Source organism: Microtus pennsylvanicus, chromosome 10 (genome assembly GCF_037038515.1).
Source record: "Microtus pennsylvanicus isolate mMicPen1 chromosome 10, mMicPen1.hap1, whole genome shotgun sequence".
Taxonomy (NCBI): domain Eukaryota; kingdom Metazoa; phylum Chordata; class Mammalia; order Rodentia; family Cricetidae; genus Microtus; species Microtus pennsylvanicus.
Window position 1 is genome coordinate 98,581,349 of NC_134588.1, and position 18,780 is coordinate 98,600,128.

Below are 18,780 nucleotides of genomic sequence, written 5' to 3' on the forward strand. Positions count from 1 at the left end.
AGTTTGGTGATAGGAGTTTTTATTTTAAAATATTTCTACAAATAAAGTAATTTTTCAGAAAAAATTATAGTGCTTTTATAGGATTCTAGATGTTTTACTATAGAAATTCAAATCTGTATCTTACATAAAGATTTTAAAATTCTTTTTTTCTTCAAACTTTATTGCAATATGAACCAACTTTTTTTTTTGTTTCTTTGATTCAGTGTTCTTTCTGACCGGAGCTGCTTAAGAGTCACAGCAGGTCCCACCTCACTGGATCTTGATGTTAATGTCCAGAGGACTCTAGATAATAACCTAGCAACTGAAGCTTATGAAAGAAGAATTAAGCGACTAGAACAGGAAAAACTTGAACTTACTAGAAAACTTCAAGGTAAATATTTTAATATTTTACTTATTTGAATTGAACTTACAGTGTTTTGAGCTACATTATAAGGGAATGTTTTACCTTTAGAAATCTTTTTGTAAATGGTAGAAAAAAAATGTGCTGTAGAAATGAGTGCAGAAAAGAGTATAATACCGTTTATGTAAACATATCACACAATAGTAAACAACACAATGATGTTTATTTCTATAATGATGTGTATTTCTACAGGTCTGTCAATGTATGGAATAGAATACTTCTGGGGTCGGGAGACTGGAACTGTCAGGAAAAAATACCCTTCTCACACTGCCATAAACTCTTGTGATTTTTCATACCATATATGACCAGTCCTTATACACTGTTACCATGACATTCTCTGATGGTCTAAAGTACACTCCAATACTCTTACATGTTCACTTCTTTGCAGGGATTTTGATCTCTCTGTATCCTGCTCAGATTCACAGAATCCTGCAATCAACATTGCATAGTCTTTTGCATCCTCCTTTCTCACTCTGATCAATGATATTTTTCTTGCTCCCTCATTCTCTGCTTTCCTTTGGAGGCTTTGCTGTATTTATGTAAGGATGCCCTTGCTTCCTCTGTTCTCTCTTGTGTGTGTTTTGCTCCTCATTCAAAGTGTCTGTTGATTTCTGTATCTGAGTTGTCTAAGAGCTTGCTGCTATCTGTCTTTTCTCTTTGATTATTGCTCATATTCTCCCACTGTTCCAAATGCCTTGTAAGTTTAATTGACTAAGATGAGTGAAAATAAGAGACAATTGAGTTAATACTATTTTTACCTCAGAAAATGTTTTCCCACTCTTCATCCAATCAGTAATTGAGTCTGAACAAGACTGGATAGCAATTTTTATTAAATATAGTCCACCTCTAATGTCAGATGTGAAGGAAGGATTAGGTAGAGCCTGGTAGGCTCTCTTTCTCCTCTACTCATAACTGTGGGAGACTTGTTCTAGTCTTCGGCATCCTTGTCTTACTATTTCCAAATCTAAAAACAATAAATAAATACCTTGGTGAGGAGACTGTCTCTGACTTGATGCAAATACAGTAGCTATACTAATAGGACAAGAATGCCTTCTCTCAACATCCTAGTCCCTAGCCCCACATTCTCTAGGAGACTTGGTTGTTTTTCTCAGCATAATAGTCCTCAATTTTAGGGGACTAGCAAGATGGTAAAGAAAGGGCCCCTGTTGACAAGCCTAACGACTCAAGTGTAATCCTTGGAACTCCTGTGGTAGAAGGAGAGAACTGACGGTTGACAGCTGTCCTCTTGTCTTCTGTGTGAGTGCAATGACATGTGTACCCTCACATGTAAAACACTCCTCCAAAAAAGAAAAGTTGAAAATCCCTCAGTTTAAGTCAAACTTCAACCAGGACAAAGCTCTAGGTTAGAGCTGTTGAAACTGCCTTTCATCTTAGAATGGCTTACTCCTCTATGATTCATTTTACTTGGTCTTTACTTTCACAAGTCCATAGTGGTTTCACAGAGAAGATTTTTTAATTGCTTAATTTTATATTCCAAAATTACTTAGTATATTTTTACTGGTTACAAAAGGAACAATAGAGCAATAGCCATTCCTGTTCCATTTCATAACAAATGAGGGCTTTCTATACCCCGGTATGTAGTGTGGTTTTGATGTCTGAGTTCTTTAATTTTTTCTAAGACAGTGTTGTTACACATGAGTTACGGTATTTGGGAAAAACAAACTGTGTTGACTAAGCTGTCTTCCAAGTCCCGAATTTAAGTGTCTTTTAAATAAACTGAAACAGTGAATGTTCTTTTCCAAATAAATACAACAGAATCAATTTTAATATGTATTGGACCTAAATAAAAATATTTTTTAGATACCAAAGTTATGATCAGATGTATGGTATAGTATATCTTATACTTTTTATTCAGGCTAAGAAATATTTTTCAGTGACTATAAATGTCAGGGTCATGACATATTTTATCTATGTGTGTGATTTGTGTTAATTCACCAAGAACTACACTAAGAGGGGCCTTATTTTGGAGCCCTTTCCTAAATAGCAGAAAAGCTGTTTTAGGACAAAGGATGGTTTCATTTGTGATATAAAATGTTCTTCTGTGTCTGTTGCGAAAACCCAGGAAATAAGCCTTATTACAGTGTTCATATTTCGTTTTACATTTCATTTTCTACATACAACTTCAAGATAAATTGATCTCTATTTCTATCAAATGTTTTGACTAAATTGATAATCTAGTAACCTATAGCTAGTCCTTTAATTTCCTATGTAAAATCCAGAAGGTCTCCATGTCCGCACACTATGTAATAGTACATCTAAACATTTCTTCATGTCTTATTCAGTTCTTCATGTTATATGAAATATCATTATTTTTACTCTTAAGATGATGGTCTCTGCTAGGAAAAAAATCATAAAAGTCTGAATAGTTAATTTTTGTCATAGTTGGTCAGTAGTACTTCAAGCCCCAAATCTCATTTATAGAAAATTGAGTCATTCAACTCTATGGATTTGGATATCTTGCTTACAAACTTAAACAGATGCAATAGAACTGTATGCTTTAATGTGTTCTTAAGCAGTTTTTTTTCCAATGAGTAGATGTTCTGATCAGTGAAACTATTTTTAAAAATGTGTAGAGATATATTGATATTAGTTTTAAAAAATTTAAGTCTCTGATTTTTTTCTTTAATTCTTTTTTTCTTTTAGAGTCAACACAGACTGTTCAGGCTTTGCAGTATTCAACTGTTGATGGTCCACTAACAGCAAGCAAAGATTTAGAAATTAAAAACCTGAAAGAAGAGATTGAAAAGCTAAGGAAACAAGTAGCAGGTAATGTTCTGAGGTTCATCATTAATTTAGTAGATTTTAAGAAATGGTTTTACTCATGCTTGACTGTCTGTTGAGTCTTGTTGATGTTGTGTGTTATGAATTATATGGCATTGAAGAAAAGGCAAATAAAAATTAGTTTTGGTTTCATGGAGTTCATAATTTGACATAGAAAGTAAATATTTACGTCACCATTGCCACACAGGTGAAGGTGCTTTAAAAATAGTAGAAAAAAGTTACTTGGAGAATACAGAGAAAACACACCCACCTAGAGAAAACAAAAATTACTAACATAATTAATTTAGTGTTAGAATTTGCCTGGAAAATTATATATATGAGTGTAAAGTAGATGTGATATTTGAAGAAGAAAAGGGCTTCTGCAGACAAGAGAATAGCACATATATAAACATCAAGTATCAAATCATATATATATTGAGGGCTATAAATTTCTCTTTTAGTATTGACATACTGTGCTCTACAAAATTTCAGTATGTTGTATTTTCATTTTTTCTCAAATGCTTTAAATTTTTTCGTTTTGATTCAAATTGAGAAGTATGTCATTTACTTTGAGTATCTGAAGAATTAACTTCTATATTTCTCTAACCGGTTTTGCAATACCCTTTATGATTTCAGTTCTTTGTTTTATGCCTAAGATATGCTTATCTTAACCTATATGCTCTGGGCACTTGTGATAAATGTGTATTCCTGCTATTCTAGATGGTTTGTTTTAGAAATATTTATTAGATCCCATTGGTGGAGAATATATTTGAGATTTTCTATAGTCCTGTTGGTTTTCTATTTAGTTACATTATTGATTATTAAGACAGACATGATTTCCCTCTTGTTGAGCAGGCCTTACGTCTAATTAGATATTTGTAGGTTGCTGCTAAGATGTGAGTGCCACTACTACACCCTTAGGACTATCTTGCGTGCTGGTTGTTGTGGTTCCTAGACACTGACATCTCTTCATTGCCAGGTGGAACAGAAGTATACTTCCCAATTTGTTCTCCACTGACACTCTGGGAACCTCATAATCTTTACTAGTTGTTTTTGTTATTGTTGTTATTGTTTTAAAATGTCACCTTTGTGGGTGCACTTTGGCATTCTCATTGAATTTCAGTTGGAAATTCAAATTTAGCTCCCATGGTTAACAGGGGTCAGCATAGGAATACAGAAGTTTCAGAGATCTGCCTGGCTCTGCCTCCTGAGAGCTGGGATTAAAGGTGTGCACCACTGTGTCTTGTAGGTTGCTGTGATGTTTAAGTCAAATATAATAGTAATTTGCTATGAGTTTTTTGTTTGTTTTATTTATCTGTTGTTAATGATTTTGGAGCATTTTATGGCCCACTTAATGTAATGCGGAGACCTAAGGTATCAGAAACTTAGGGTCATCAAAGACTAAGCTGGGGTAATAGCTCTGAGTTTGTTGTTTCATCCTAATGGAATTTAAGGGTAGATATTTCTTGTGCATGAGCATTATGGCCAACAGCCTTTATCAGGCCTTTATTTTCCTTTATTCTGGAAAAATGAGATGAATTTCCAAGAGTTGGGAAGAGAACCAAAAAATAGAAAAAGTTGTTAAATTTCCTTTTTCCAGGTGTTTTATAGGGCAGTGGCAGAAACTGGACAAAAACAGGTGTAATCTCTTTTTTTATTGGTTAATTGCTTGGGGCCATCAAAGGTTAAACCAATAGAAGATCCATATGCTCTGTTCATGTCCTCTCTGAACCAACCAAGGAGATCATGATGTTCAGTTCGTGCTTGCTCACACACAGTTAGGAATAGTTGAAACCCACATTTATCCATCTCTGGCTCTGGCTTAATTATTGACCTTGACTGGTTATTAGCTGTTAAGTTACTTGAATACCATTACAACCTTTTGACCTTGCTGGTATCTTGCTAACTGTTCATTATATTAAACTGTATTTGTTTTCAGAGCCACTAAAATGTATATAGAGTGTTATTGGTTAGCTCTTTATCTATGGGGTGGTCTGGAGTTTCTTTCCTGAAACAGGTCCAGCACTTTAGAAGCCATTCTTTCTTTTTACTTAGTCTGTTATAAGTTATTTGCATTAGAAACAGTGTATTTTAAAAGCAAGACTATGTAATAAACAATAGTGCCTTGCTTGTTTTTCCCAAAGGAAGAATGTCTCATGGAGGTTAGCCAGCTGACCTGCCATCCTTGGCCTTGCTTCTTCAAACCTGTTTGTCTCTTATCTGCTTGACTATTTTATACCAGGCTACATGCCTTCTAATTAATTTTCCTTAGTATTCCAGGCTCTGTAATTTTAACCCTTAATCTTCCTTTAAAAATCTAATTGCTTTTCTCTCTAAACCATAGGAAAATAATTTTCAGTTCTTCCCATGGCCCTTATCTCTTTCTCTGTTTGAAAGCGCTGTCTTCTTCCTCCCTAACAGTCTCTGACAGTCCTGTCTTGATTCTTTGGCTAAGAAGACCAGGATTTGCGGGGACTGTGTTCCTTATATGTGTTGACTTTTCTAGGTTGCCATCTTACTAAGGTCCAATTCTGGGATAAATGAATAGAAAACCTGGGAGCTCACTACTGTATTCCTCAGGCCTCAGCGTTCCAGCTTCCCTCACCACATTTCATAGTTCTTACTACTTATTCATTGATCATTTATTCATTTTTAAATAGAATGCCCAGGGTTTTCATTTGTTCTAATGGGAAACATATCAATTATCATTCCCAAAAAAATAAAAATCACCAGAGTCAGCTTTTTAAGATATTATCTGTTTTTCTTACATATGCATGCATTTATTTTCAGGGGATTCTCCTGGCCTCTAGGAAAAAGTAAGAATTTCTCAATGCTGATTAGAAGTCTTTCACTGTCCTGCATGTGTTTGGATGCACAGCTTCCTAGTTCTGGATGGAGAGGGGAGGGCCTTGGACTTCCCACAGGGCAGGGCACCCTGACTTCTCTTAGGACTGGAAAGGGATGGGGAGGATGATTGGGAGGAAAATGGGAGGAGGTGGAAAATTTTAATAAATAATTAAATTTTTAAAAACCCAAATCAGTATTTGTTGATGAGTAAACTGTCACTTCTTTGAAATCCTGTCTACCCTTTCCCTAAGATTTCTGTCTCATTGTATTACTATAGGCATACCTGACAAACCTCATTCTCTACATAGCCCATGGAGAGTACCGTCCTATCTGGGCAACTTGTTATACCAGCTCCTTCCGTTCCTGCCTTTGCTTCATTCCCGCTGTCCTCTAAATTCCACACTTGCTGGGCAGCTCTTGACTTACACATTAAAAATCATTTCCCAATGGCAGAATAAGATTAGTAAAATTAGTAAAAGTACTGTTTTTTTTTTTTAATTTTGACAGTTTTGTTTCTTTTTCTTTCTTTTTTTTTGAGTTTTTTTTTAGTGTGTTTTTCTTTTTTTTTCTTTTTTTTATAAATTTATTTATTTATTAATGATTTCTGTCTCTTCCCCGCCACCGCCTCCCATTTCCCTCCCCCTCCCCCAATTAAGTCCCCCCCCCATCCCGAAAAGCAATCAGGGTTCCCTGTCCTGTGGGAGGTCCAAGGAACCCCACCTCCATCCAGGTCTAGTAAGTTGAGCATCCAAACTGCCTAGGCTCCCACAAAGCCAGTGCATGCAGTAGGATCAGAAACCCATTGCCATTGTTCTTGAGTTCTCATTAGTCCTCATTGTCCGCTATGTTCAGAGAGTCCGGTTTTATCCCAGGCTTTTCCAGACCCAGGCCAGCTGGCCTTGGTGAGTTCCCGATAGAACATCCCCATTGTCTCAGTGTGTGGGTGCACCCCTTGCAGTCCTGAGTTCCCTGCTCATGCTCTCTCTCCTTCTGTTCCTGATTTGGACCTTGAGATTTCAGTCCGGTGCTCCAATGTGGGTCTCTGTCTCTGTCTCCTTTCATCACCTGCTGAAGGTTAATATTTTATGTTTTTCTTTGGGTTCTCCTTATTTAGCTTCTCTAGGATCACTAATTATAGGCTCAATGTCCTTGGTTTATGGCTAGAAACCAAATATGACTGAGTACATCCCATGTTGCTCTTTTTGGGTCTGGCTTACCTCACTCAGGATAGTGTTTTCTATGGGTTAGTCCTCTTGTTTTGGAATTGTTCTTACCTTACAGGTTTTCTTGTGTTGGATATGTAACAGTTACTCCTGTACTGTTTCATTCTGTTTCTCTAATACCTGTCTGTCTCTCCCTCCATCCCTCCGTCCCTCTGTCCTCTGTCCTTCTGTCCTTCCCTCCCTCATCTTTTAACTTTTTAAATTGTGGTAAAATATATCTATCGAAATGTATTGCTTTAACAGGTTTTAATATTTCACTGAGAAATATTGAGCACTTTCACATCTTGTACAATTGTTACCACCATTTGTCTTTTTCATCATCTCAAAACAGAAACAAAATGAAACAATAACTATTTTTCTACAGCCTCAAGCCTCTACCTTATTCTTCCATAAATTTCACTCTTTCAGAAACTTCATATAATAGAACTACCCAGTATTTGTTGTTTTGTGTTTGGCTTATTTCACTTGGTGTAATGTTGTCAAGGATCATCTATGTTGTAGGATGTTTATATTAGAAATGTCTACTTTTTACTTTTAAAATGCTGAGCAATGTTCCATTTATATCCATATAATAGATTTTACTTTTGCCTTCATCTGTCACTGGATATGTAGGTTGCTTTTGCCTTTTGACAATGGATAATAATGCAGTTATGAACACAAATTTACACTTTCTGGCCAGGTTCCTGTTTTTACTGTTTACTGTTTCACCCCATAGTGAAATTGTAGATCATACATTGTTTTTTTAAAAAGAATTTCTATTCCATTTCCCATAGCAGATATATAGTTATTCATTCCCACTGTTAATATTCATGCATTTTTTAAAAAAATTAAATGAATTCACTTTGTTCTAATTAACTTATAAATGAAAGCATAACATAACTAGTTTAAGGAAGCCCCTGGACCAGCCCTAATCTCTGTCCACCTCAGGAAACTTGTATGCAGTTAGATCAGCCATTCTCAACATTTCCAGTGAAGCTCTAGACTACCCACATGCTTTATTTCTTGTATTTTTAAATGATTAGTATTGTAGGCTTCATGATGGAAATTAAAGTTTCTAACTATCCATGCAGTATGTGAAGACAAAATAAAGTTTGAATGTGGTTATTAAGTATTAAGTTTTCTTTATATGGGACCTGAAGGCGCATACCGATGCACATAGATTTACTGCTGTGAGTTAAAAGTCTGTTGTTAGCATCTCACAATAACATACTTGTAGTGTTCTTAAAGCAGACCTTTCTTCATAAAGGAGTATGAGTGACAGCTATCTCTTATGAAAACCCAATAGCCTGATGTACTGGCATCTAAAATATTATATATAATTGATGCAAGTTGAATATATGTCTTGATTTTAATAAATATAGGCTCATTTTGTATATTAGTTTAAAATAATTTAATAATAACTTTGATTTTTAGAACAAATCCTGTTATTTGGCAGAAACTTTCCAATTGCATAGTCTTAGGCAACTTATTCAGAATTTGCTAAATCTGTTTCATATAATTTTCCCAAATGAAAAGAATTAACAATATATCTTTTAATCCAAAGGATGGGGGAAATAAAATTTGCTCTAGGTAAATACTGCTATTATTCTGGTTTTCATTTGATTATATTGTATATCTGAATTAAAGTTTTGGGTTTTTTTTTTTTTAGAAGTTAATCGTTTGGAACAACAACTTGAAGAAGCTAATTCTGTGAGACGAGATCTAGATGATGCTTTTAGGCAAATCAAGGCTTTTGAAAAACAAATCAAAACTTTGCAGCAGGAAAGAGATGAGCTAAATAAGGTATGCATATATGAATGGATCTTTAAAGCTGTTTCTATATGTTTCATCTTTTATAGAGTATTGGAAGTATTCCTAATAAATGACTATATATTTTCTATAGAAATTTGAAATGAAATTTTCATGCTAACCTAAAACATTAATTTTAAATTATTTTTTTTTAAGATTGATTTTATTTTCAACTATGTGGATCTGTGGGGTGGTATGTGCTCATAAGTGTATGTGCCTGTCGAGGTCAGAGGCATTGGATCCCGCGGCACTGGAGTTACAAGCAGTTATAAGATGCCTAATACGTGTGCTGGGAACTGAACTTTGGTCCTCTGCAAGAGCAGAAGGTGCTCTTAAACACTGAGCCATCTCTCAGTCCCCTACATTTTTAATAATTATTTTGTTGTATGACATTCTGTAGATGAAGGTTGCTTGTGTGTTTTCTGGCCACCCAAGCCCAAATAATAGCACAGAAAAGTTATTAATTAAAAACTGCTTTAAGCCAATAGCTTAGGCTTCTTGTTAACTAATTCTTTCAGCTTAAATTCATTTCTATTATTTTATATTTTACCATGAGGTTGTGGCCTGCCGGTAAAGTTCCTGGGTCTGTCTTCTCTAGTGGCTACGTGGCATCTCTCTGACTCCGCCTTCTTTTCTACGCTATCTCTGCTTGAAATTCACACCTTGTTCTGTTCTTCACTGTCATAAGCCCACAGCAGCTTCTTTATTAACCAGTGGTAATAAAAGACATTCACAACATATAGAGGGGAATCCCACATCAACATTCTTCATTAGCTAGTAATAGGGAACTCAAATTCTTGAGGCTTTAAAGTAAAAACTTTTTGTTTGTTTGGAAAGTTAAAAGCTTTGACTTAGAAATGTTACTGAAAAAGACATAAGAAAAACAAATAGTAGAATCTGATGTCTATAAAAATTTTAAATATAGATTTTAGATTGTAAATGATATTTTAGTTTTAATTTATATTTTCTAATGTTTAATGTCATGTATCTGACACATGTTCATTATATATTTTTGTTATAATTTGCCAATATGCACATTAATAGGTTATAATTTAAAATCTCCTTTATAATTTATTCATTCTTTAAATGTCATTTTTTTTCAAAGCAAGTATGGGGGAAGAAAAGCTAGTCACTTTTATAAGAACTTTGTGTAACATTTAAATGGTAGTAGGCATTGCCACAAAATCTATTCATAATTAAGATTATAGAACAGCCCAGAAGACAGTAGGAAAAGACTTGAACCACAGTTGGTAAGCACCATGAATGTCATTAACAACGGCAGACTTAGGACTAATGGCAGTGTAGGTAGTAGTTTCTGCACAGAGTAAATTTTATTTAATGATTTGATATACAAAGTACTGATTAATGTAGAATGAAGTCCTTATTGGCATAAATTATAAGTCTTACTACCAGTAAAAAATGGAATTCAAATAAAACAAGCTTATGCTAATAAGGGAGCTATTATAGATGAAATTGAATTAGATGAGCACAGTTTTGTTTCTACTTACTGTAATATTGAGTTTTGGTTTGTGTAGATGCATCTAAACCTGGGGACAGTATAATAGCACTTGGCAATTATGACTGTAGTTCTCTTTCCTATAATAATAATGTAGTAATATTAGTGGTTTATGAGTTTCTTTGTACTGGTAATATTATACAGTCAAATTTAACTAACATAATAAACACAAAAATCCAATATCTTGATGTTTAGGAACAAGTTTATTTTTGACAATTTTGAGTACATTTTAGTGTTAACAATCCTGTTAGTATATTTTGAAAATATGTTAGTGTCAAAAAGAAATGCTATACCAGTAAGGTATAATAATAAAATAATGAATAAAGATTTGGTTAATGGCTTACGGGCAGGAGGGAAAGCAATTTCATTTTCTTTGCATCCTAACCAGTGCTTATTTGCTTTTGCCCTTTTTGTAATAACCATTCTGACAGTTGTAAAGTGATATCTAATTCTGGCTTTGATTTTTCATTTCTGTGGTGGTTAGTTATCTTGACTATCTCTTTATATAGCTGTTGACTTTTTTAAGTTTTCCTTGGATCACTGTCCACTTAGGTCCTCTGCTTAATTTTAATTAGTTTAGCAAAAAAATTTTTTTATGGTAATGCTAAAATGTTTTCTGGTATTCCAGTTTTTATATTCTTTTATATAATACAGAAGTTTCTATGTTCAATGACGTTTCATATGCTGCATTTATTTGTCTTAATCAATCTCATCTATATTCAGACTTTGGTCTAACAAGACCATGTAGTCTACTGTGCATTTGTCTAATTTTTTAAATGGTTATATATCTTTAACTACATGCCTCTTCATCATTTTATGTTATTTCTTTTACAAAATGTACGTGTTTTTCTACTTGGTCGCTTTTGTTATTTATAAGAATTCTTGAAACTTTCCAACATCCTTCACTTAATGAGCAGATTAAAGATGCCTGTCAGTGGCTTTTCTGTTTGTTCTCTGACGAACCAGAGCTTGTATGTGTAACGTACATTTGCCAGTACACTTAAGTTAGTGCATTTGCTGGCTCATACACTATTAAGAAATCAGAGGTTTTAAAAAAATCTCCTAAGTTATATACTTAATTTTAAGCCTGATCTTTGATATTTATTATGATTTTATTACTTTGATATTATGTCTCTAAACACTAGAAACTAATTTTTGCTTACCTGTCATCACTGGACTCTTACTCAGTGCTTCCTTTGGTCCCTGGTCCTTGTGATCTCTGTGGAAAGAATTGTTATGAAACAGACACACAGCATGAGGTAGAAGATGGGTGGAATTTATTATAGCACAAAGTAGAATTCCTTTGCACATGCTCGAGGGATGAGAGTTGACAATGGTCAAAGAGGCCATTGCTTCAGCCTACTCTTAGGTAGGCTTTATACTGTTTCTGAAGTCTTTTTAAACAGCTTTGTCTGAAGGGTGTTTTCACTGTACAAGTGACTGAAAGGTCCATTTTAATTGTCTCTTCTGGAAGAGGTTGGAAATTCATTCTTGTTTTTTCTGAGAAGGCATTAAGCCATATAATAGTCTTGTAAATTCTAAATGTGCATCCAACCAACCAGAGCTAGAGATATGACTCAGACCTTATTTTTTTGACCAATGATCAAAAGTCTTGCTACTGGTTATGAGGGAGGGGTTCATTCCTATTAGTTCTAAAATATGAGGACCAAGTCAGCACTTTTAAAATTATTTAAATAGTTCTCAGCCTTACACAGGACATACAAATAAAGGAAGATAGTTATCTTACTCATGACTACCCTCTAATGTGTATTAGCACAGGAAAAAAAATACTGAGAATTATAAATGCTGCTAATACCTAACTAGCTGCCTGACAGTGTATTGTAAGAATTCAGTTTTCCTTTTTCCAATATGGCTAACCAGTTACTTGTGGACAGAATAGTTCTTTCCTCTGCTGTACAGTGGCACCTCCATCATATAGCAAATTCCCTCTTAAATTAGTCTTGAAAATCGTGATGGAATTTTAATTGAAATTATATTTTATCACTGATTAATTATGGAATAATTAACTATATTACATTATATTAAAGTTCATGTATGTTTATTATTATTTTGAATATACACTTAAGTAAGAACATAGCAGATTGCCATCTGATAACATCAGTTTTTATTACAGAAGAGTAACCTCCAAAATGTTTGTTCAGGTGTTAATATAGAAGAAAAAGGCAATACTTCTCTCCACTCTTTTTTTTTTTCCTAGTCTCCTAGGAAGTCTGAAGAGAAATGTCTTGGACTTCTTCTCTGTGCCTTTGAAATAAAATTTAAAATTTAACTATTCTAGGCCTCAGTTAAGCTCCCAAATAATCAGCTTCACAAAAAAGTCCCCATAGTCCAGGGCACATGCAACCTCACCTTGACATGCCTTCAGAAGGTAAATAAATTTTCCCACTATTGAAATTTGTTATTAATTATTTTCTATGGCTCACATTTAGGAAAAGTCCCAAGTTTCAGTGACATTTGTTCGGCTAATTGTGCAAAATATGAAAGCTGTTTCTGTCTAGTGCCACAGTCTTCTCATCCACCAGTGTAATATCTTTCCATATATATAAAGTTAATTAAATTGTATAATGTGGCTCAGTTGGTATAGTGCTGGCCTGGCATGTAAAGAGCATTGTGTTCAATCCCCAGCACTGCCTAAACGGACATGCTGATGCCTGTGATCCTGTACAAGGGAGATGTAGGCTAGAAAATCAGGAATTCAGGGGTGTCCTTGGCTACCTGGTGTTTCAGGTCAGCCTATAATCCATGAGTCCCCATTTCAATAACAAGAATGAATAAGCAAACAAAATGTGCTCTTTTATGAAATTGCTTGCTTTTCTTTAAATTATTATTCTATTATTTCATATTTTTAACATCTTTCAGCTTTATGTTTTCTTTCTGGCTTTTGTTAGCAGTTTTTGTCTAACACTGCTGAACTCTTACTAACAGAACATGTTTTAGATTTTTTTCAAAATTCTCTATAAATAATAACTACTTTGTTTCTAACTTGTGGTTTTTATGGTTTCCATCTTTTGTAAGCTTACTTTGTTAGCTGGAACCTCAGAATAATGCTGAATAGAAATAGGAACATCAGGTATCAACCTGTTGATGATTTTAGAGAACATGCCTCAAAAATTTTACTACTAATGCTTACTATATATGTTTTAAGAATATATTTTTCAATAAGTTAAGGAAATTGCTTTCTATTTTAATTTGCTATTCAATTTTTACTATTAAGAATAAGTATTGTGTTTACACAATGTTCATTCCTGTATACCATTTATATGATTCTGCTTTAAAACTTTGCATGCTGAATTATAGCTAAAAATATTCTCTATTCCACTGGTTCTCCTGGACTGGTTTCGCTCTACCCATCAGGTCCAACTCACTAGCTCCTGTAGCTGCTTGTGAAATAACCACTCTGAGACTTATATTAATTACATACTCTTTAGTCTATTAGCTCAGGCGTCTCATTAACTAGCTCTTACATCTTAAATTAACCCATTTCTATTAGTCTGTGTATCGCCACGAGGCTGTGGCTTACTGGTAAGGTTCTGGGGTCTTTCTCCTTCGCTTGCTACATGGCATCTGCCTGAATCCATCTTCTTTATCCCTGGATTCAGTTTAGTTTTTCTGCCTACTGATGTTTTGCCCTGCCATAGGCCTAAGCAGCTTCTTTATTAACCAATGGTAATAAAACATATTCATAGAATACAGAGGGGAATACCACATCAGTGAATTGTAGTAACAGAGTTTTCTAATATGAAACACATTTTTTAGTCTAAATTACCCATGTATCATTTTCTAATGATAATATGATAGCATTGGTCATGTTTATGTGGATTATGTTTAATAGCACTGTTTTAAGTGTCATCCATGTATGTTTACACATACACACACACGCACACCCCACATATGTGTAAAATGTCATTTTATCCTCACAGCAATCCATGGGTTATGTATTATTTTATTATTCCTGTTTGACTGAGACTGAATACTGAGGTGTTAACTTTCTCAGGGTCATTGGCAATAGGAAGTAGTAGAGCTAGCATTTCTATATATAGTGAGTGCAACATATCTAGGGATTTTATACATCACTGGAAATTATTTGCTCATCCTAAAGTTTTTATGAATTAAGTTGGCCTACACTTTTTGTTTACTTTTCTTGACTGTTTTTAATATAAGATCGTGTTAGTAAGACAGTGTGCTTCCTTCTTATTGGAAAGATTCTCTATTTCTTATGTGGACTCTGAAATTGGCCCTCTTTTTTCTTTCTATTTCAGAGTGTGTTTCCTGTGGTTGGGTTTATTTATTCGTTTGTTTATTTATTTGCTCTTTGGCTGTTTTGGGAACCTGCCAGCCAGCTTCCAAATAAATACACAGAGACTTAATATTTTCTTATGAACGCTCAGTTTTACCTTGGCTTGTTTCTTACCAGCTTTTATTAAACTATGCAATATATCTTTTAGTATATATTATTGAAAAGAGTATATATTCCCAAGACACTGTGCAAACTTCTATACATAGAAAGCTTACTAGATCTTTTCAAACCCTTTGTGGGTGAAGGGTATGGTAAGACAGAGTCTCATTGTGAAGCCCAGGATATCCTTATACTCAGTGCATAAACCAGGCTGACCTCAAACTCACGCTAACCTTCCCAAATGCTGGGTTTATACGTGTGGGCTCTACTTCAGGTTGTCTTTATAGCCATTATTGTGACTAGTTGATAATTAATGATTAGGAAATTGAAATTATTGTTGTGGCTATTTATTTTCTAATGTGCTCTAGTTTGGGCAATTTCTTTTCGATGTACTTTAAGACTACCTTACAGAATTCACTAAATATTAGGATGGTTTGATTTCCTGTTCTATTGAGTTCTGTGATTGTTTAGTAATATTCCCTATTCCTAACAATGCTTTTCTGCTAAGATGTAGATTTGTTTATCTGGTATAACAAACTACCTTTATCTGCTGAGTTTGGTCCTTTGTATCTATTTTGATTACTAATGTATATGAATATGTTTCTGTTTAATTTTCCCTTGTACTTGTCATGCTGTGCTTCTTTTGTGTCCTTGTTTTAACAAAATATAATTGTGCTAAAATGCATGTGGCATAGTTTTTCCCATATGAACCCCTTTGAGGCATAATTCCTCAGGGTTAAGGATGTGTGTATTACTACAAAACCAATCTCTAGAATGTTTTTTTTTTTGTTTTGCTAAATCATTTCTTACTTTTTGTTTTCTTGTTCATGATTGTCTTGTACCAATTCTGGTTTTTAGGCATTTGCATTTTAATTTTACTATGCTTATTAACAAAACCTTAATGTATTAAACTAGTCACCAAAATTCTTAAGGGCCTTTAATTCTGCTACTTCCTTCTAATTTATGTGCCGTCTCCACAGATATTTAGTATATATATTTACTAGTAACTGTAAATCAGATATTTAAAATAATATAATCTTACACACATTTCTTCACATCCGTGTATGCCAGGATCTTAACATTCTGTTTCCTTTGTATTCCATTGTCTCTCTAGAGCTGTTTTCCTTTTTCCTGAAATACAAGTGTAGAGTTTCCTTTAGTGCCAATCTGGTCGTGATTTTGATACACTTTAGAAGTATTTTTTCTGAGTATACAGCATCATTTTCTTGTCTCTTTGAATGTTTTTCCACTCTTTCTGTTACTACTTGTCTCTTTTGAGTCTGATAATCTAGTTTTGTTTTTCTGAGAGTAGAATATAAATGATTTACTCCCAACCCAAATTACTTTTTTTTTAAAAAAATGTATTTCATGTGTATCCATGTATGCACACATACCTGAATGCATATGTCTACACCTGCTGTAACATGGGTATAGAGCTCAGATTATTAACTTGCAGAAGTCAGTTCTGTCCACTGTCCCTGTCCGCAGGACCCAGGGATCAAACACAGTGCCTTTACCCATTGAGCCTCCTCACTGTCCTCCCAAAGTCTTTATTTCTTTGTCTATTTTTAATCTTTCATGTATCAGTGTTTTGCTGTCATTGTTTGTATGCCTAGTGCCCATGGAAGCTAGAAGAGGGCATTCTCTCTCCTTGAACTGGGGTTAGAGATGGTCATGAGCTGCCCTACATGGGTGTCGGAAATCAAACCCAGGTCTTCTAGATACCAGAGTTCTTCACTGCTGAGCCGTCTCGTCAGCCCCCCCACCCCAATTTTTGGAGAGTTTATTGTTGTAGTGTTTTCCAGTTTCATTTTTATACATTTCTTGGTTTAGGTTTGAATTATTTTTTCATGCTTCATAAATATAAAGATTTCTATATAACATATGTGTGTGCTTTTAATTTTGATGAATTTTTTAATGTCTAAATGGACCTACAGATTCTTTAATAATGTGTCTTTTAATTAGTCTTTTCTCATTTCCCTGTTTTTATGATAATTCCTTTTTTTCTTCCAATGTCTCATATATATCCGTCATATGCCAGTATTTAGTGATGCTCAAATACTTCTGATGTTTATTTTGTTTCCTATTGTTGCCATTGATACTTTATAGTGCTTTTGTTCTTTGGTTCTTTGAAAATCTGTGGGTATGGGCTTACGTTCATTTGCTGTTAATGCTTGAATAAGCCAAATTTCCTTGAAATTCCTTCCTACAGTTGCACTGACCTGAGTCTGCAAAGCACCTCTAAATTAGTAATCTCAAATTTAGAGATGTTTCTCCTTGTTATTGGTCTAAGGGTTATTCTCCTCAGTAAGAAAAAGGCAACTGTGTTTTGTTTATTATTTGTGGTCATTCAGCTTAATTAGAAAATTCTCACAAATATTTATTAAATTTTGCAAATTATTTTGAACATCATAGTTTATATTTTTTCATTGTGCTCATTCAGCTGCCTCTTTGCTCTTGCATTTTAGCATAACATGTTAGCATAAAAATTTGAGAGTTGGTGTTGGAGAAGGCTCAGTGATTAAGAGCACTAGCTGCTCTTGCAGAGTTCAGTTCCCAGTACCCATGTGGGAGCCAGCAATTGCATATAACTTCAGTTTCATAGTTTTGATGCCCTCTTCTGGACTCAAATATGCAATGGTGCACATTTTTAATACAGGCTAAAAGCATATACATAAATAAAAATAAATTTTTAAAAATGAGTTTGAGAAGTTGTTAAACAAGACATCATTCCCTTAATGTCTTTAGAAGTAGTGAATTTCCTTTAGTTGTCTTGAGGTTAATAATTGTGGCTCTTCATGACTTAATAATAGCTACTTTCATGACCTAATATGGTCTCTAGGTTGCAGATTTGGTAACGTGTATTCTTTTTACAAAACTATAGGAACTAGTCCAGGCTAGTGAGCGATTAAAAAACCAATCCAAAGAGCTGAAAGACGCACACTGTCAGAGGAAACTGGCCATGCAGGAGTTCATGGAGATCAATGAACGACTAACAGAATTGCACACTCAAAAACAGAAACTTGCTCGCCATGTCCGAGATAAGGAAGAAGAGGTGGACCTGGTGATGCAAAAAGCTGAGAGCTTAAGGCAGGAGCTGCGCAGAGCAGAAAGAGCCAAGAAAGAGGTCAGTAGCCAGGCAAATTCCATAGTATCTGTAGAGTCGTGCTTTAAACTGCACTTAGAGACTAGTGAAATAATGTGCATTCCATTCTTTTAAGTTTTAATAAATAGTTATTGTGTAGCTTAGTACTATAAACTAGTATGAAGTTCACCATTCGAACTATAAATTTTCTTAAGGAAAAGTAATTTGCAAAGCTAACTATGAAATCTGCCTTTTTTGTTTTGAAGCTGGAAGTTCACACTGAAGCTCTAATTGCTGAAGCATCAAAGGACAGGAAGCTGCGTGAGCAGAGCGAGCATTATTCTAAACAACTGGAAAATGAATTGGAGGGACTGAAGGTATCACTTGACCTTTATGACTCCTGATGAATTTTCTCCTCTGTAAGCCTGATAGGACGGCTAACTTATTAAAACTCGTTGGTAAAAAGTGAAAACTGCCTGTGCTTCCAGTCTAGTAGTCTCAGTTCTCATTCTCAGTAGTAGGGAGCTAATGGAGACTTGCTTGTCACACTCAAGTTTTTTTTAGTGGAGAGAAGAAATCCGTGAAGGGCTGCCTCCCTGAACAAGATGTCCTTGTACCCTTAATGCATGCTGTGATAAGGTATCAAGAGTCCCTGTATTTGCCAATTTCCTCTCATTATTACAAAAGATTTGATTGAGGCAGCTTAAGGAAAGCAATATTTAT

The 18,780-nt window shown here is 34.5% G+C and overlaps 1 protein-coding gene across 17 annotated transcripts in view; it reads left to right on the forward strand.

The window, feature by feature from the left end:
* Positions 1–18,780, forward strand: part of Cdc42bpa (CDC42 binding protein kinase alpha) — a 221,175-nt gene that overhangs the window by 129,054 nt on the left and 73,341 nt on the right. For 14 of the 17 annotated variants that reach the window (XR_012912113.1, XM_075989294.1, XM_075989300.1 and 11 more), the window contains 5 exons: positions 204–370; positions 3,065–3,187; positions 8,900–9,033; positions 17,857–18,099; positions 18,324–18,434. Coding sequence is in view for 16 of the 17 variants with exons in the window: in XM_075989294.1 (XP_075845409.1) it covers positions 204–370; positions 3,065–3,187; positions 8,900–9,033; positions 17,857–18,099; positions 18,324–18,434 (778 nt within the window). In the remaining variant the exon portion in view is untranslated. The remainder of the gene's footprint in view (positions 1–203; positions 371–3,064; positions 3,188–8,899; positions 9,034–17,856; positions 18,100–18,323; positions 18,435–18,780) is intronic. The other 3 variants (XM_075989303.1, XM_075989305.1, XM_075989307.1) reach the window with 1 other exon arrangement.